The 17,940-nt window shown below is 42.0% G+C and overlaps 1 protein-coding gene across 1 annotated transcript in view; it reads right to left on the bottom strand.

Moving 5' to 3' along the window:
- Positions 1-17,940, bottom strand: part of tln2a (talin 2a) — an 80,118-nt gene that overhangs the window by 12,360 nt on the left and 49,818 nt on the right. Inside the window, exons 18-43 of the mRNA XM_068596216.1 lie at positions 17,839-17,937; positions 17,430-17,597; positions 16,577-16,711; positions 16,147-16,306; positions 14,414-14,580; positions 12,087-12,215; positions 11,076-11,189; positions 10,742-10,855; positions 10,439-10,573; positions 10,081-10,209; positions 9,778-9,880; positions 8,768-8,976; positions 7,444-7,563; positions 6,963-7,169; positions 6,697-6,836; positions 6,258-6,351; positions 6,055-6,144; positions 5,801-5,923; positions 5,564-5,707; positions 4,774-4,935; positions 4,354-4,494; positions 3,992-4,173; positions 3,229-3,361; positions 2,593-2,694; positions 2,100-2,270; positions 1,864-2,010 (exon numbers count right to left, since the gene is read on the bottom strand). Of these exons, the coding sequence (XP_068452317.1) occupies positions 1,864-2,010; positions 2,100-2,270; positions 2,593-2,694; positions 3,229-3,361; positions 3,992-4,173; positions 4,354-4,494; positions 4,774-4,935; positions 5,564-5,707; positions 5,801-5,923; positions 6,055-6,144; positions 6,258-6,351; positions 6,697-6,836; positions 6,963-7,169; positions 7,444-7,563; positions 8,768-8,976; positions 9,778-9,880; positions 10,081-10,209; positions 10,439-10,573; positions 10,742-10,855; positions 11,076-11,189; positions 12,087-12,215; positions 14,414-14,580; positions 16,147-16,306; positions 16,577-16,711; positions 17,430-17,597; positions 17,839-17,937 (3,618 nt within the window). The remainder of the gene's footprint in view (positions 1-1,863; positions 2,011-2,099; positions 2,271-2,592; positions 2,695-3,228; positions 3,362-3,991; positions 4,174-4,353; positions 4,495-4,773; positions 4,936-5,563; positions 5,708-5,800; positions 5,924-6,054; positions 6,145-6,257; positions 6,352-6,696; positions 6,837-6,962; positions 7,170-7,443; positions 7,564-8,767; positions 8,977-9,777; positions 9,881-10,080; positions 10,210-10,438; positions 10,574-10,741; positions 10,856-11,075; positions 11,190-12,086; positions 12,216-14,413; positions 14,581-16,146; positions 16,307-16,576; positions 16,712-17,429; positions 17,598-17,838; positions 17,938-17,940) is intronic.

Here is a 17,940-nt window from a genome sequence, read left to right as displayed (position 1 = left end):
AATCTACCTTTCAATTATAATAATTATATTGGTGCGCAGGCATCAGTTCAGCTGCAATCCAGCATTGACACAATTTTACTTTCAAATAAACACTGAATGAATGATAAACACTCATTATACATTATCCACCAAATCTACTATGTAATTACAGCTCTAAAATAGCATTAGCCACAAAAAGATTTGAGCAGCAGCATTCACTCTGTTTCTGGCATTTCTGCTAAATAACACAGCGATCAGTCGTCTCAAAACTGAGGAGACCAGAGAGATGATGATCACGAGGGGGGAGCACGCTGGTGTCGAAATTAATCTACAATATCGCAAGTACACGATGTTCGCATAACCTGGTGAGTGAGATAACATTTTTGAATCTGCAGTCTGGACAAAAAGTTTATCAGAAAAGCCTTTAAAATCACCAACGATGACCATTACGTTGATGAATTATCTAAAAAGGATGATCTCCTTTTAATCAACTATTGAATGCACATACTGAGTGACACAGGGACAAAACAAACACGCGCTCACCATGCAGATCCAAAATTAACCACCACCATTAATTATTAATGACGTCCCACACAAACGGTAGCGCAGAGATACTGTTCCCCATGGTGAGCCACACCTGAGGCACTTTTCCACTCCCGCGATAACTCTCACCCAGAGAGGTGATGAGGGATGTAATTAGTTGATGCTATTCTGTCTGCACTTGAGATATAGACTTTTTCTTGCTTCGCACCTTATGCGTTTGCCAGCAGTTGGACTGTTAATTGGAAAGATGATCCAAAGACCTCACACTGTCTGAGGGTGACTGCATTGACAGTCAAATTACCTCTGCTTCTATGGCTTGTGACAAAGAAGCAGACATCGAGACACTGAGGTTGGAATGAAGACATTACACAGTAACAGGACATTACAATTAAAGAAGGAGACAATCTTAATTAGAAAATGATGGTTGCTTTCCTGGAAGTTTCCCTGTAGTCGCCATACACTTCTTACAGATTGAATACACTGGTTTTCTAAAAACAGGTTTTTTTTCCGGTATGCAATTTTGTCAACTCATTTTGATGGTGCATGAACAAAAAGGGATTTGATTTGTTGTTGCAGGCAACCACAACCTTGTTCTCACTTTATTTCAGTAATCCGTGCAGCAAGAAGTTGAAAAGAAAAAAACAGAAAAGAATATTGAGCTTTTCTGCTTAGTCTTATGACGTCTCGTCTTGAATCTCAATAAAAGGACCAGTTTGAATTGATTTGACCAATCACAATCTTGGTATCCAGGGAAAATCCAGTGTGTTGAATCTGTGAGCCTCTGTGTTGTATTGTTAGTACTTGACAATGTCACCTGTGTAAGGATACTATTTTAATATTCTCACTCATTCAATGTTTGTGCACGCATTGTAAAAGCATCAACATTTGACAATCTTGTATATTTAATCTGATTTCCGTTTTTAAGTTTCTTTTTTAACATCTCGGAATTACAGAGGAAAAATTGGCCAGTGTTGCGATCACACCAAAAGAGTTGCGAATTATTCGCGCGAGTAGATTATATGTATGGATTACAAGTCAATGTACAGACGTGAACAAGTATAAAGCACAACTACTGGCTATTTTAATGGTATATGAGGTAAATGGTAACTGCTTTTACGCAGTAAAGCCAGTAGAGCAAGTAAACTCGGGCAAAAAAGCATTGCGAAAAAATCACAACTATTTTGGTGTGAACGCAGCATAACTCTGGCTTATTTACTGAAATGTTTTTATTAATGTACACTGTCCCCTTATCAAATAAACCATTTAATAAAACTGTGTGTTTACTGTGTGTTCCCTGACCCCCAACATCCTGTGAGACACACCGTGCCCAGCAGCACTCACCTTGGCCATGGCCTCTGCGATGGACTCCACCATTCCTCCCACCATGCCCACTTCACTGGCAGCCTCATTCAGTGTCACCATGATATCATCGACTGCCTCCTTCATAAGCTGGGCTGCCTCTGCTATGGCATCATGGGTATGTGCCGCCTGTGAAGTGGGACACAAGGACATTTGTCCAGATAATCCTTCCAGGGGGCGAAGAAACAACATATTAGAATGAGCGGCGATTGTTATACCTTTCGGTTTCCTCCGCCCTCCTTGGCTGCGTAGAGCATCTGCAGGGCAGACTCAGCCAGGGTCTTGGTTTGGTCCAGGAAAGTCATCTGTTGCTGGTGATCCCTCAGCTTCGAAGTCACACCCACAGAGGCCATGATCAGTGGTTCAAAGTAACGGGCCAACTGAGTCACCTGAGGCAAAGGGTGCAAGTTTTTAATGAGGTCTGGGAGAACTCCTTCTTTTCAAAAAGGACAAGAGGATTTACAGTCAAAAAACTTCATCAATGATCATTTAAAAAGAGCCTTTAGCTTATAAAAGTAATTTTAAAAAGCATATAAAATAGGTACATAATATTTTTGATGTATTAATAGAGATACTGCTGTGATAATGATCAAAACAAGTTTGTCTAAAGAACATGTGGAAATGTGTAATACTGCTACCCACTAAAGTATTAATGTGTTGCTCCATGGCTCCACTATTTAAGTAAAGTAATTAACCCCCTGCCCTATATACCTTATGTCCTAGTTGGGAAGCTTCGCCTCTAGCAGCGGTGGAAACGGGGTCGATTAAGTGGCCAATTTCCTGCACAGTGGATGTCAGTTGCTCTTGTAGCGCCTGAAGAGAGGAAATCAAAATAAATTAGTTTTTGTGTTGCTTTTTACATGAGACAGAGTTACATTCAAATGATTCAGCTTCTAAAAAGCAGTAGGCATAGAAATAAACATGGAAACATTTGCCTGAAGTCACTCCGGCTTTTAATATGCAAGCTTCAACTCTTATATTTAAATGCAAAACTGTGTTGTGACCAGTTTTGCATTTAAATATATCAATCACAGGGAGAGGAGTAATTAGATCCAGTGGGATACTACAGGATCAATAAAAACAAAGTTTTTAAATTTAATCAAATATCTGATTTCTGTCAGTGACCTAAAATGAACAAACACCTAATTAAAACAAATACTAGATCAAAATTTTAATAGAGAGACACAAAAAGCAAGACAAGGACGAGAAAAAGAAACAATCCGACCGCAAAACTGAATAGAGATTTACAACCAAACAAAGACGAACAAATAAAGACAAATGCAAACAGAGAAAGATAACGGTAGTTGTCTGAGGAAAATGTGAAGTCATGTTCTGACGGTTGCTTACCTCCAGTGAGATGTCGTCCCTGCTGGCTAAGTTCTGGCTCACTGCGGCCAGAGAGGCCTGCTCAATGTGCCGGATACATTTGTTAATGTTATCAATTGACGAGTCACACTCCCGCTGGCCTGGGGCCTTGTCCCTGAGAATAAAATTGGAACAGGAGAAGAAGAGAAACATAAAGCAATAAAATGGTCGGAAAAAGAAGAGAGAAAATGATACATGTTGGCAGACAGGAAGAGAGAAATGAAGTGCAAAGATTCACACGACTTTCACACTAACACTTCCACATACAGGATGTCTATCTAACATCTTCTCTACCGGCTCCCTCATCTCATTGCAGCTCAGGTCACACAGCTAAAATGTGGCCTGGAGGGTCTCGTCACTTCACAGGGAGATGAAGCTGGGCAGCCAAATTAGCTTTGAAGCCTGCGAGCGGTCTGTGGGCGCCGGCCACGTCGGCAGAAAAAGTTTAGTTTAACGTCCATCTCCATGCATGGCGGCACACTGACAGGAAAACCTTCCCTAATAGGAATGGATGCAGTCCATTCCTATTTGTATACTTTGGCAATGCAATGTATAACTAAATGCTATTAAAAAAGGCCCAAGCCAAACTTCCAGTACTTCATTTTCCGTACGAGGGCATCAGAACTTAAAATGCTAATATGACTGTGTAAAAAGCTAAGGTGTAGACAACCAAGCAGAAAAAATGGGTGGGAATTAGTTCCCCATCAAGGTGTCTTGGCATCAGAATACAATGTCGCTCACTAACCGGATGGATGTGATGAGACTCTTGATGGAGTCGGACACAGTGCGAGAGTGACCAGCCAGAACCGACCAGGTGGGCGGATCTTTGGGGTTGATAACTAATAAGCGTGCAGTCTTGAGCAGGTAGGTGGAGCTGTCCAGCATGGAGCGTGCTGATTGGTGGATGGGCTCCTGCGCTGCAAAGCCCTAAAGAAAAACAACGCAAACTTCAGCGAGAATGCAGAAATGTATGCATTCATTATAATATCCAGGGTTTTTTTTCCCCCAGTATATCCATTCATTCAGCCTCCATTTGTTGTAAAAACTAGTATTATAATAATACATGTAATAGCTGTGTGTGAATACTAAAAACGCATGTGGGCGTACCTCGCTACTGATTTGAGCTGGGACGCTGGCAAACTCTGGGTTGGAAGCAAATGTTGTCAGATTTTCAACAGCCTCGATTAGCGGAGCCGTAGCAAAGCGACACTTGTTCCTGTTCTCATCTGAGAAATCACCATCCAAAGCCTAGGCAGGGAGAGAGGTGCATGAAACAAACATCACAAGTTGCCAAACCAAAAAGGCAAGAATTAAATGAGTCATTGACAGACGTTTGATAGAAATTATGTGCCAGAATAAACAAGAATCCCAATTGTTTCAGAATCCATTCAACAGCGGATTCACTAAAATCCTTGCGCATCCATCACAAAATATATTACTGCCCAAACTAAATCCATATCTATACTGTGGAGAGCCAATTAGAGGACAGAGACAACCTTTTCGACTAGACTGGAAAATAAATTCTACCTTGATGGTTTTGACCAAGTTGGCAGTGCTGTTGGCCACCTCCTTGGCAGACTGGACAAAGTGCCTCTTGGCAACCGGGTTGGTCGTCTTGGAGGAAGCCAGACGGCAGGCGTTGCACAAAGCCGAGGTGTGTTTGGCGACAATGGTGGCTGCGGAGAGCACCTGCCACATAATGAACAACGAGATGGTAAATTAGCTGAACTAGCATGGATTCTCGTATAGACTGGCGAGCTTTGAGTAAAGTGACTTACGTCAGAACGCTTTGGGTAGCGTATAATTAAGTAAAGTATAATTAAGTAAAAAACTGTTGGTCTTCAACAAAGAATGTTGTTGATGAAAATAAAAAAAGGTGATAATGAAGTAAATATGGGACTTTCACACTTGCAGTGGCAAAACAGTTGGACACATCTGGGAGAGGGATTTGCATAAAAAGGGCTATAAAAAGATGGCTGTGTCCGCTTCAATAGCTCCGTTCTGCCGGTCGTGCGGTTAAGTAAGAAATTACAATTACTTTACCTATTTCATTTAACACAAGAAGTGGGCCTCACTTAGGTGCAACATGTCCAAAGATGAGTCGATAAGGTCAGCATTAGGAAAGAATTCAGGGATATTTTTGTACGTCAAACGTTTTAAAGTTTAACACTCAGACCCGATAATAAATCATATTGTGACATCTCTGCAGAAAAGCAAAGACACCCGTCTGATCACACCGCCAAACACCTAATCCTGTAATAATGTAGATCAGACGGACTTTTGGGTGATCGTTATGAAGAGAACATTGTGCATGTACCTGGGAGGGACTACTGCCTGGGTCTACAAGATTCTGACAGGCCATCTGGATTGCCTGGTTGGCTTTGGCAAACTGGATGGGGTCAACCAACCCCTGGTGCCCCGCCTGACTGTTGGGATCAGACACACCCACCAGGTAAGAGGCCTGTGGAAGAAAACAAAAAAACAAAAATAAACTCCCATTAGCAGCACGTACCAGCATTGCCACTACCAACAAAAAGGCCATTTGATTCTGTACCTGTCCGGCAGCTTCAGTGAGGCCACACAGGGCTTTTGAGGCTGAGCCGACGCAGTCTCCAAATGCCGGCACATCTCCATTCTTGCAGTTCTGAGAAATCCCTGCCATAGACTCTCCCAGGACCTGGACAGAACAAGGGAGCAGGACATCGGACCAAAGACAGAAGAAAGGTGAGGAATGCTTAAGATGCTGCGCTCTGTGTGTGCAGATCGCGTCTGTGTTTGATGAGTTGGCCGTTTGATTTGTAGGCCTACCTTGGAGTTCTCCATTACGCTCTCGATGCAGTCGAAGTAGGAGAGGTCACTGACCGGCTCGCTAGGATTGTCCAGTATTCCCCTGACAGCCTGGGAGATGAATGCCACAGGAGACAATAAGTCAACTGAACTCACCATCAGTCCTCTGGTGATATTATTAATTATTTTCCCGATTGATCTTAAGGTTGAAAAGTTCTGTTTACCTCCAACTCTCTCAAGGCGTTGTCACACTCATTCTGGCCAGGAGCCTGCTGCGTACACAGCGTGATCAGCTGGTTAATGCTGTCAGTCACTGCTCTGAAACAAAATGGACAAGCACAACAACAGTTAAAAAATAATAACAATCACACCGTAGCCATTGAAGATGTATGGTACAAAGTATTTGAAAGTGTGCAGACTTTAACATTTGTGAACACATTTACTGGAGATATTTGTGCTTTAATAACAAAGTCTGTGATTGTATTCTCGCGTGTCTGTAAAGTTTTGTGTGCAAGCTTAAATATTTGAAATACTTATCATTCCATATACAATAGGGAACTTTCCAATCAGGCTGCATCTTAACAATTTCAGAAGGGAAACTAAGAAAATATTAGATAAAAGTATTAAACAATTTGTAGGTGTGTATGCTGCTAGTTGTGTTACCTTGCAGCAGCAGCGAGCAAGTTTTTGGCATTTGCAGCTGCAGGGTCAACAGACAGACTTTTAGCTGCCAGCAGCAGCTTGCTAGAAGCCATGGAGATGTTCTTCAGGTTACCAATCACCTGCACCTGGTCGTCCTTTTTCTAAAATAACAGATACATCATCACATTGAACTGAATTGATTGCATTTGAGAAGTGCTCATGCTGTCTGAACTGAATGAAAAAAGGCTGGTAGAGCCCTCTGTAAAAACACAACCAGCAAGGCAGACCTGAGTGTGCCCGGCCATCTCGATACCAGCGTCCAGGAACTCATCGAAGTCTTCGCTGAACTTTCCAGAGGCCACCGCCAGCTTGCTGCTGGAGCCTCTAGAGCCTCTGGAGGCATGGACCACCTCGCCTGCAGACTGGTTCAGCTCTGCCGCCGTTTGGTTCAGCCCACACTGGGCCTCCTGAAATGACTTGGAAGCCAGAGGGATCTGAACGGAGGACACGGAGAAGGAGTTCACGATGAAACCAAAATCAAAAGCAGTGAAATAACACATGCATATACGAGTGACGGCGACCACAATTCCCGTTTATTGGGAACTGTGGAAAAGCTCTCTGTGATTTAAGATAACACTGGAGTCACTTTCACTTCTAATGCGTCATTAATCTTGATACACTCCTCAAGGGTCTTTTTGCTGTGCGCCACTTCAGACACACCAGATGATTCTGCTGGCAGAGGTCTGGTGAGTCACAGAGGCAACTCACATTTTCAATCAGCAGCTTCTTGCTGGCTTCCCCGATGCACTTGAGAGCCATGTCCACATCCTTCTGTCCAGGCAGACAGTTGACGCAGTTATTCAGGGAATGAGACACAGCCTTGGCCACCTGGAACACACACCAGGTTCACAGTAGACTGAGTTAGAGGGTCTTATACGCAGCAGAATGATTGATATCCCCATGTAAGTCTGTTCTTTTATATAGATAGATAGATAGATGGATAGATGGATGGATGGATAGATAGATAGATAGATAGATAGATAGATAGATAGATAGATAGATAGATAGATAGATAGATAGATAGATAGATAGATAGATAGATAGATAGATAGATAGATAGATAGATAGATAACCAATATATGCGCATGCAGATGTTCTCTTCGGGTGTGCGACGAGAGGCCACTACCAAAGCATATGACAACATGAAAGGTACTTTAGTGAAGCAAAGAAAATACCATAATTTAAAAGAACAGTGCAGGCTTCTTAACGTCATCTCATATTGTAATTTTAAATAAAAAAGTAGTACTAAATTAAAGTAATTTCTCAAGATGGGGAAAAAAAAGATTGTATTTTTTCCTACTTAGAAACATACATTTGTGGAGAAAATATGAGGATCACAAGACGTAAATAATAATAAAAAGGTACTTTGCCTATAAATGTGCCATAAGGTTTACTATCCGAGTCCCTTGCTATATTTGACAGCCGTTTACGTTCATGCAGCTGTAGTCATTCATCTGGCTCGGACTTGATCCAAAAGACAACATTTAGCTAAATATATTGAACAAAGAATTAAACTGAGTTGGACAAAAAAAGATGAATTTACTTTCAAGTTTACATGGATGCATGAATTATTCTCTAAAAAATAAACATATTTTGTTTATTCACCATTAAAAGTCACATTATTTCTATGTAAAAAAAAACAATGAGTTTGATGAAATGTTTATCAATATTGAACATTCGCTCTCAAATAGTGTGTTTGATGTGTAATGTATTAAAAATACATTTACAATAACATTTCCTTGAATTAACTTTGAGGGTGGACATGATGGCATAACAGCTCAATTACAAGTGACTCACTGGTTGCAAACAAAGGTTTCATGGACCCACAAGTTGTGAGTGTATTTTTAACCACCTGCAGAATAGTCCATGCAGTGATACTTGATGCCGTTCATTGAAGGCATTAGTGCTGTAGTCTGACAGAAAGATGAAGGCCTGAGCGTTGCAGCCTGCAGCCTCATGAGCCACGCAGTGTTAAAGAAGATAGACAAGAAGAATGGACTCCATTTCCCCGAGCAATCGCAAAACATCTCACCTGCGCCAGCCTCTGCTGACTCTCGGCGTCTCCGGGGGAAATCAGTGCCTGCTTGGCCTCGTGAATGAGAAGTGCTGAGCCCTCCATAACGTCACGAGCTGAGTCCAGCATGGCGGCAGCAGCATTGGGGTCCGTGGTGGCGGCAGCGACGCCGCGGGCCGCCTGGGCCAGTGTCCTCAGGGCCTGAGCGGTTTCCCTGGCTGCTATTCCTATACACATACACAAGTAGAAGACAGTACAGATGTGACAAACGACTCAGAAAAAGGACCATTTTATAACAAGATAATGTCACTCCCAAAAACACATTTTTACATCCTAAAGACTGACATCCTGGTCATTCAGACGCCGTTGTGGGACTACGGATAATATTATGAACCCAGACACGATGAAGTTTGATGTTCTGACGTATGTGGAATTTAAACAACAAGTACAAAGCAGCACCAGTGGTTATTTCTTCTGTAGTGGATAGCGGATAAGATCGCTCTTTTCCCTTTGTGACGCCGCAATTAGTCATGCTGCTTTTGGCGTGAACACCCTTTTTTCGACGCGTTCAGTGTGAACACAGCATTAGGGTGTAAAAAAAAGGGCCTTGTCCTACTGCTTCACTAAAGCAGCCTATTTAGAGCACGGTGTAAAATCAGGGCAAACACCTGAAATAAAACTTTGGACGCTGTGAATTAGAAACTGTATAAATCTGAGTGTAAATAATTCAAAGTGATAATCCAAAGGACAGTGAATACTGCAAAGCAAATAATTATAGTAACTAAAAATATAAAAACATATGTGGCGGTGACCCCACATTTAGCCAATAAAAGTATAAAAACAAGGATTTCTATTACCTATTACATGCTGATGGTGTAAGTTCACCAGTTTGTAATTAAAGAGTCAAGAGATATGTTTATTTGAAAACCGGAAAGCAGTTGGATGGAGGTCTTACATGGGCTTTGATTGCTCCTTGGTCTTGAGGTTCAATGTATTTTTGAAAAAGCCAGTGTGTCAGCAGTACCAACCTGTGTAGTGTTCATTTCCTTGTGCAGCACAGGTGAGCAGTTGAGCCATGGAGGATCCAACTGACTTAGAGGTGCTGCCCAGATCCTGAGCGCACTTCTCCAACTAAAGCCGAGGGAATGGAGGAAAACAAGACATCTGTAAGTCACTAAATATTTGGGCTTCAAAGCCCATTGTGCACTGCTTCAGACAAGAGTTGCCGTTAGTCAATATATTGTGTGGAACTAGATTTAACTTAATGCAACTGCCATTTTTCATGTTGGGTTTCTGAGTAAATCTCGTGGTTCTAAAATAACATATCTTACCGATTCTCCTGGTAGCGGTTTCAGCTGGGCATTGACAGCAGCCAGCATGGCATCTTGCAGCTCACTTCTCAGGGTCTGGATGGCAGTGAGCGCCGAATCGATCTCCATGGGGCCGCAGGCTTCATGAGCCTAAAAAAAGTATTTTGCAGGAAAGTGCATAAAACTACCGTTAAGTCAACCGATCTGATGTTGAATAAGCATGATGAAAAAAATAAACCACCTTTGGAAAATATTTTTTGGCCATGCCACGAATTTCAGCATGACTTGGATGAATACGTTGGGTTTTTGCATGTAAACCACAGAGGCTGCCTGTACGCGCGGCCACATATGCGAATGCTTCTGTGTGTCTGTGCTCTACCTTCTGTACCGACGTCCTCAGCTCAGCCAGGCAGGTGGCCAGGTTCTTGGCACACTGACCCAGTTGCATGGCTGCAGCCTGATCCGTCACCGTGGGAACGGATGACTTGGCCGAGGTCACCATCTTACTACCAGGCTGCAGAATGGAAAAGAAAGAAGGGGGGGATGGAAATGGTTAGACTCGAAAAAAGATGTTCAATAGAATTAGATTTTCCCTTGGAGCATTAACCAACAAAATTAAAGAAATGTGAATGGGATGGATGGATGGGTAGATGGATAGATGGATGGATAGATAGATAGTCACCTGTAAGAAGTTCTGGCTGGCAATGATGAGTGCCAGTTGTGCACTGAGGTCCTCTGGCTTCGCCTGACTGCCACGCACCCCCTGAACAAGTTGAGGGATGTGGTCTGCCACTGCCTATACACGACACACATGCACATACACAGGCTTAAATACAGTCAAAAGGGAGACTCTGTATAAAATCCCCCTTTGGTACTATCAATCATCATGCAAGCAATTTGAATGCCCACAATACAATGGCGTTAAACAGCTGATTTAGTCAATTAGGATTATAAAAGAAAAATATGAGGAACAATGTAGCAAACCGAAGTTTAAATAGCACCCTACTGTCGCTCACCTTACAGCTCTGCACCAGCTGCTGGTGAGCAGCAGTGTTCTTGTTGGAGGCAGCAGCGTTTTGAGCAGCAGCGATGGTCTGTGTGGCTGCTGCAGCAGCTTGCTTAGCAGCATTCTGAGAGACACAAAGACCCCGAAGAAATCCACATGTCGGATATGGTTAAGCAGTAGGTCTCCGTCTAGTACTGTGTCTGTCCTTTAAAAAAAAAGACTTCTACGTTTACATTTCTGCTTTCGAATCTGAATGTTCAAAGATTGTCCTGTCGAGTTTGAGGAATAAAGACTTATTGTTCTGATATGTTTCCTTTTTTGCTTCCTTAAATAAAAAAATTAAAATATTACACAAGATGATAAACTGAAAGCACCTTATCTCTCAATGTAAGATACAAACATTACTAAACGGCATATTGTAATGCATTTAACTGTAAATACAGCATAAATGAAAGTTGTATATAAACCTTGTTAATACAAAAATACATTATTGTAGTTAATAAAAATCCTAGTATCACAGCAACAAATAATGATGAAGTAAAATGTGCATACATCTGCATGTGGTAACACATTTTAGGGACAAGGAAGTTTAGCATTAAATGCTGCGAAATTCATAAACTTTGTTAATTAGTTTAATATCTTAGTTTGAAGAGAAATTGAGCTGCAAGCCAAATAACCCTGAGGGAAATGAGCCCCTTTCGATCCATTTTATGGATTAGTCTTTTTCTTACTTCGAGACCACTTAAAAAGAGCAACAACAAATTTAAAGCGGTCGAAGAACACTGACATTTAGCGACAAAAGACGCGCTACTGAAATCAACATTAAATACTTGCAGCCAAGAAAAGTGTCCAGCTGTACTAATAGACGGCGATGTGAGATCTTAACATTGAGTGATTTCGAAAAGGGGACATTTACGATTGATCCTGGTGTTAACGTCATATTTTATTCAGTTTTCTCATCCTGAAGAAACCATTTTTCTTGGGACAAAAATGTCGTAACGGTCAGGCCGGCGTCACTGACCTCCAGTCTGTTAATTAGTTTCTTCTTAATGGCATTCTGAGCAGCGGCGTTGGTGGCCACACGCAGCCCCTCCGCTGCCTCCCGCAGTCTCTGCTGCTGGTCCTCGTTCTCTGGGTACGCCGCCGCGCCCTGAGAACACAAACACGCGTCAGCAATGACACGCGACAGGTTAGCAGGATGAAGAAACAGCTGGTGTGAGGGTGGGAAGACAAACAAATAAAGGCTAAACGATCTGTTCAAAGAACTCTGTGACTTTCTCCAAATATTTGCACTCGTCACACCGAGTTGGACGAGCAGCAGAGCCACAATAACTGCCGCCAGCGCAGAAAAGTCATCTTGAAATGTGCAATCAGTGGAGTGAGACCTTTGAACATGACACAGATTGAAATCACTGCCCTCAAACTGAGCTGCAGCTCGTCTTCATCACTTCTTTGTCGGATGCTAAAATGTCACAAGATGATGTTTATTCACATTAGCGAGCAGCTTTTCCCCCCTCCTTTTCCTGTTTATGAAACCAGCGGTGAAAGGTAACTGGGTTCAGTGGAGACTAATATCACTCGGCACCTCCGTGTCTCCTGCAGTCGGACAGAAAGCTGCTGCCACTGGGTTCCTTAACTGGGAACTCTGTAGCTTCAACTGCAGCTACGAGAGGTGTGTGTGGGCTACTGAAAACCAAGGTAATGTTTAAACCCACAGACGTCAACACAAGTCACCAGAGACACAAATATGTGAACAAGTCATAAAAGTGTACAAACATTTTTTTTTTTTTAAAAAGGATTTTTTTTTTTTGTGCACAAGATTTCACACGCAAGAATCCATAATAAGAAGCTGTTAAAGATACCGTCCAGAACTGCACAAGCCCAATCAATCAGTTACCAAGGTAACGGCTGGCTGAAGTGTGCGCCTCCATTGACGCAGAAACATTTACAGCTGCAACGGTGATACGTCTGGCATCAAACTCGACCATCAAACCAGCTGGAGGGCATCATTTCATTTTCATGGTGGAAATGGAAAGTTTTTATCAGTGTGTGGGTGTGAAGGCTGATAATGAGACTGATGTAGAGCGATAAATAGATAGTTTGGAGAGGTGATGATGGGATAAGTACTTCAGCAGTCTGAGAAGAAAGCATTTGAGCTCTTAATAATAATAATATTATGTGAGAAGATCTTGAGGGAACATTTCAATTCTGTGTCTTAAAACTGTTAAATACCATGTTAAAACATTATATTCAATATTGTGTATCGTGCAAGCAAAGTAGTAGCACTTTTATTGTGTCATCTTATTAAATATCTAAAGCAAAAAGTTGTTCATGTATATTTAAGATTACAAATAAATTGTTTCCAAGAAAGCTCCAGGTTACTTTCAGTATCTAGCAATGTATTGTAGTTAATAGTAATTTGATGACAATTACAGAAACAAAATGGGTGTCAGAGCGTCATTGAACCCGAGTTGGGAGTGTTGCAAAGCTCAACTATGTTCAATTTATTCCTGACAACCTGCAGCTACTGCGTTGACAGTAAAACCATGTTTTAACTGAGATGAGAAAACACTTTATAGTTCACAACCAAGTCTGAATTCAAATCTAATTTGAAAAGAAAAAATCTGCAAACCTCTAAAAGGCTCACTAATTCAATGTCTGTGTACAGACTTCGCCAACCAAAACCATTGGACAAATTCTGTAAAACACACCTTGGCAATGGGGTGCTTCCAAAAAATTAAAGCTATTCCCATGTCCTATTTTTTCTATTTAAGAAAGTTTTAAAGGACGTCTTTCATTTATGAAACAACTTCTTATCAACAAGACTGAGCAGAATCACTTCACTAACAGTCATACTTGGTCTTTTCCTATTTTGTGCAGGTACGCACATACACCCCCCCCCCCTCCCTCGGCCGGCCCAGCTCATTTCCTCTCAGCTGTCATTGAAAAGGTCACCCTGTACAAGAAAATAAAGCCCAGGCCTGTAGACGTTCACCTGGTCTCAGGAAATGCCTTATCTATGATTAAAACCAAAGCCCTCCACAAAAATATGTTTTGGTGACACTGAAGTAACTCCCCGGGGTGCTTTACAGCAGCCCACCGCTCCGAAATACTGACGACGGGCTCAATGCAGAAGTGTACCTGTATGTATACAAGTGAATTATGTTTGGACTAATGCTTGTTTTAAAGTATCATTTTACTTCAGGAAACTAAGAATATAATGGTGACATCTAGAGACTCGCATAATCTGTCCACACGCACACACTGGGAAAACAACACCAGCATCGCTGTCACTGCTGGTGATACACCTCATAAATATTTCATGCTTTGTATCTCACACGCTGTTACCTTTGCTGCCTCCACCATCCTTGCTGTGGCGTCAGCCAGTAATTTAGCGGCTGCCAGCAACTTCTTCGAATTGTCAACGTCCACCTCGGCCTCAGCGTCAGACCTCATGGCATTCACCAGGTCCGAGGTGGCCTGAGCCAACACGCGAGCCTGACGGACCATCTCTCCTGAGACGAGACGAGAGGAGACAGAGGGAGTGCAGAGGCGAGGAGGAAGGGGAGGGAGAGGGATGGGAAAACGGTGACAGCAGTGGTTTAATGGAGGAGTCATACTAATGAGAAATTAAAGCATGCTAATAATGTTATATTTTAATTTAACTGCATAGCTCTGTGCATTTGCAGAAAATCTTGCAGAGCTTATTGTCATGAACAATTTGGACCGAAAAAAAAAACAGAAATCCTCATTTCTTTAAGCGCTTGCAATAATAACTGTGCCAATGATGCAATGCTGGCAAATCTTAGTTCATATATTTTTATATTTGACACCATTTCATTTGCATCAGTAAGACACATTTTGAGCCTATTGTTAAAATAACTGATATTAAGTTGATTCGTGTTGGGACAACTTTTAAACAGAAAGTTCAACGCCAGCACCATAAAAAAGACCCTGATGGGAGAAACCACGACACAAACATCTTTCACTCAGCTCAACGTGGTTGAATCTCTGAATCCGCTCTGCTGCTCTGCCTGATCAGATGTGCATCATGCTTTAACACCTGCAGGTGATGTGTGGAAACACAATTGGATGCAACTTTTCCACCAGCGAGTTTCCCTCTGAACTTATTTTTAAAATCAGACTAATGAGAGAAGACAAAACATGATAAGAAAAGGGGTTGTTATCTATATTCTATTCGTCGGAGCAGACGAATGGGACATCGCACAAGCTATTTGGTAAAAATTCATGGGAGAGAATCGGCTGATCTACCAACAGAAGGATTCACTCTGCTTTTTCTTCCGTTGTTACATTATCTGACACATTTGACACCAGTTTAAAGGCGACATTTGCCAACTCGCTGCACGTATTCAGGCCTCAGCAGAGCAAACAGCAATTATAGATGTCTATCAAGCGAATCGAATTGGCTAAGCTGACCACTGGCCCGGGATATTCTCTGTGAAGCTCTCTCTGTCCATCCGTCTTTCTCTGCTGTCAGACTTGCTAACATCACTGTCAGCTTTTCTCTGTGGCTTCCCCATTGCTGACAGCAGTCCATTCAAACCCACCATCATGCCAGTCTCTCTGAGGAGAAGATGCAATGGATGACTCACAGTAAGACATCTACTCTGAAAAGAAGAAACTTTAGAGCTGTGGAAAGCAAGTTTTAAAACTAAGATTCTTTTTTTTTTTTTTTGAAAACAATATATTTGGCAAAGATGGGTTTTTAGACATTTTAAAGCATAACAAGAGCTTATAAAAATAGTATCTAAATATTAAAACTTACTGAAATGATCTATCTGTGGGTTGTCTCAACAGTTAACCTTTAATGGCTTTTTTGATTATAAAAAAAAAAACTTTTAGTTAAAAGGACAATTAATTAACTTATTCCTTCAACGAGGTAGTCTACATAAATACTCCAATCACAAATAAAAGTGTAATACTTTCAACAAAATTCTGCCTTTTTCTTGCATTTTATACCATTAACCATATTTGAAAAAGTTCCCACAACAGCTGAATGAGGCTGCACAATTAAGATTCTTTAACTTTCACCTCCAATCAATATCTTCTTTTGGACTCACCTGCGTCTCCCATCGAGCTGAAGATGCTCTCAGTGACGGTCATGATGGTGTCTGTGGCCTGGTCGTAGCACCCAATGGGCTCTCCCCTTGAGGTGTACTGGCGGACATGCTGCAGGAGATCTCCCAGAGACTGACTCACCACGCTGGCTGCCGCGCTCACCTTCAACACAGGAGATGCACATCATTAACGTTAGTGCTGCGTCTCCTAAACTGCATCATTGCCTTCTTCTTAAGCTGGGTGTTCGTACAAATAATGAATAACCTAAGTAAAAAATGTAAACGGCAAAAGCAAGAAACTAGTCCACTTATTTGTTGCCAATAAGTATTTTTTGGGCTGAACTTGCGATACATCTTTTGAGACAAAACTAAAAATGCTCCATGGATTGACAGAGTTCAGTGTACCGTTGGTCTTAACATGGATTAAGCTGACCTGTTTAAGGAGCTCGCCATCTTCTGTTGCCGAGAGGCAGGCCTGGACGCAGCTTTCCACCGAGCGATCCACCAGCTTTCCAGCTTCGATCAACTGCTCCTGGCAAACCGGTGAACTGATGGTGGGACTCACCACCTATGACAATAAGGGGGAAAGAAAGTGATGAGGAAGCAGGAATGTCTCTGTTTAAAATGGTAGGGGAAAATAAATAAATAAATAAATAATGCCCAAAGTTATCGCCATCTAACTTTTCCTGATGCGACTCAAGCAGAAACGCCAAATATATTTTGAATTGGAAAGCCACTGCTTCAGTCTTTACATCATTAAATTGTGTTTCACGGAGAAAAGCAAAGGGGAAAAAACTATTCGAAAATGAGTCAGCAGATAGTTTTTATGACATCACTGAGAGGTGAGGATTGGTTTAATGTAACTATTCTGATTGGGACCAGGAGGGCATTTAAACTAATTAAGACACATGTGGGTTGTTCAATTGAAGACGTTCAAATACAATGCGGGCACAGGGTACTTAATGGTGCCTTGGTGCATCCTGGTATATTAACTTAAATTGGAGTTTATTTCAGTCTTTGAGGAATTGTTATTTACCAAACCGCACTGCACAATGTACTTATGAAAAATGATAATAAAGCAAATGGGGAGTTATTATCATCCAACTGCAAGGCTAATATTCAAATCCGAGACAGACCTTACATAATAAATCCTAAGAAATTGCACCACCCAATAAATTGCATAAAATCAACAGAATTACGTCTTTGGGAATTGAGCGCAAGTCGTACAAATTGCGATAAAATGCCAGTCCTTCCTCTATTTCAATTAATCCAACTTTGTCTTGTACCTTGGCACAGGCCACCAGCTGGGAGGTGGACAGGGCACACTGGGTGGCAGCAGCAATGACCCGGTTCTGAAGCACGGTGTCCTCGGCCACCTGGGCAACGTTCTTGGCCTTCAGCACCATCATGGCTGCAGCGTTGGCCACTGCTTTGGCCAGATTCATCAGGATGTCCTACAACAAGGGGAGGCAAAGATTAACACTAACAAAAAAAAAAAACACACATACCATCAGTCTTTCCTATAAAATGTTTATCTCATTCTCATAAACAGTGGAAAGCTATTGTGGCATAGGCATGTGGATAGTGCAGAAAAAGGTTTACAAATAATTCCTTATGGACAGAGGACTGAGCTATATCTAATTATTATACAGAGTGTTGGAAGGATGGTGATAAATGGACGGGGTGCAGCATTACCTGGAACCTCTCGTCTGTCTCACTCTCTCCAATCTGGCGCAGGAGGTCTCCACTGGCCTGGCCGATGCTGCCTGCTGCTGTCAACACGGTCTGTCTGGGCTG

This window comes from Clinocottus analis, unplaced genomic scaffold, assembly GCF_023055335.1.
Source record: "Clinocottus analis isolate CAN_PGR_092001 unplaced genomic scaffold, fCliAna1.0.p SCAF_1, whole genome shotgun sequence".
Lineage (NCBI taxonomy): Eukaryota > Metazoa > Chordata > Actinopteri > Perciformes > Cottidae > Clinocottus > Clinocottus analis.
The sequence above is the reverse complement of the archived record's forward strand: the minus strand, read 5'-3'. Positions and strand labels throughout refer to the sequence as shown.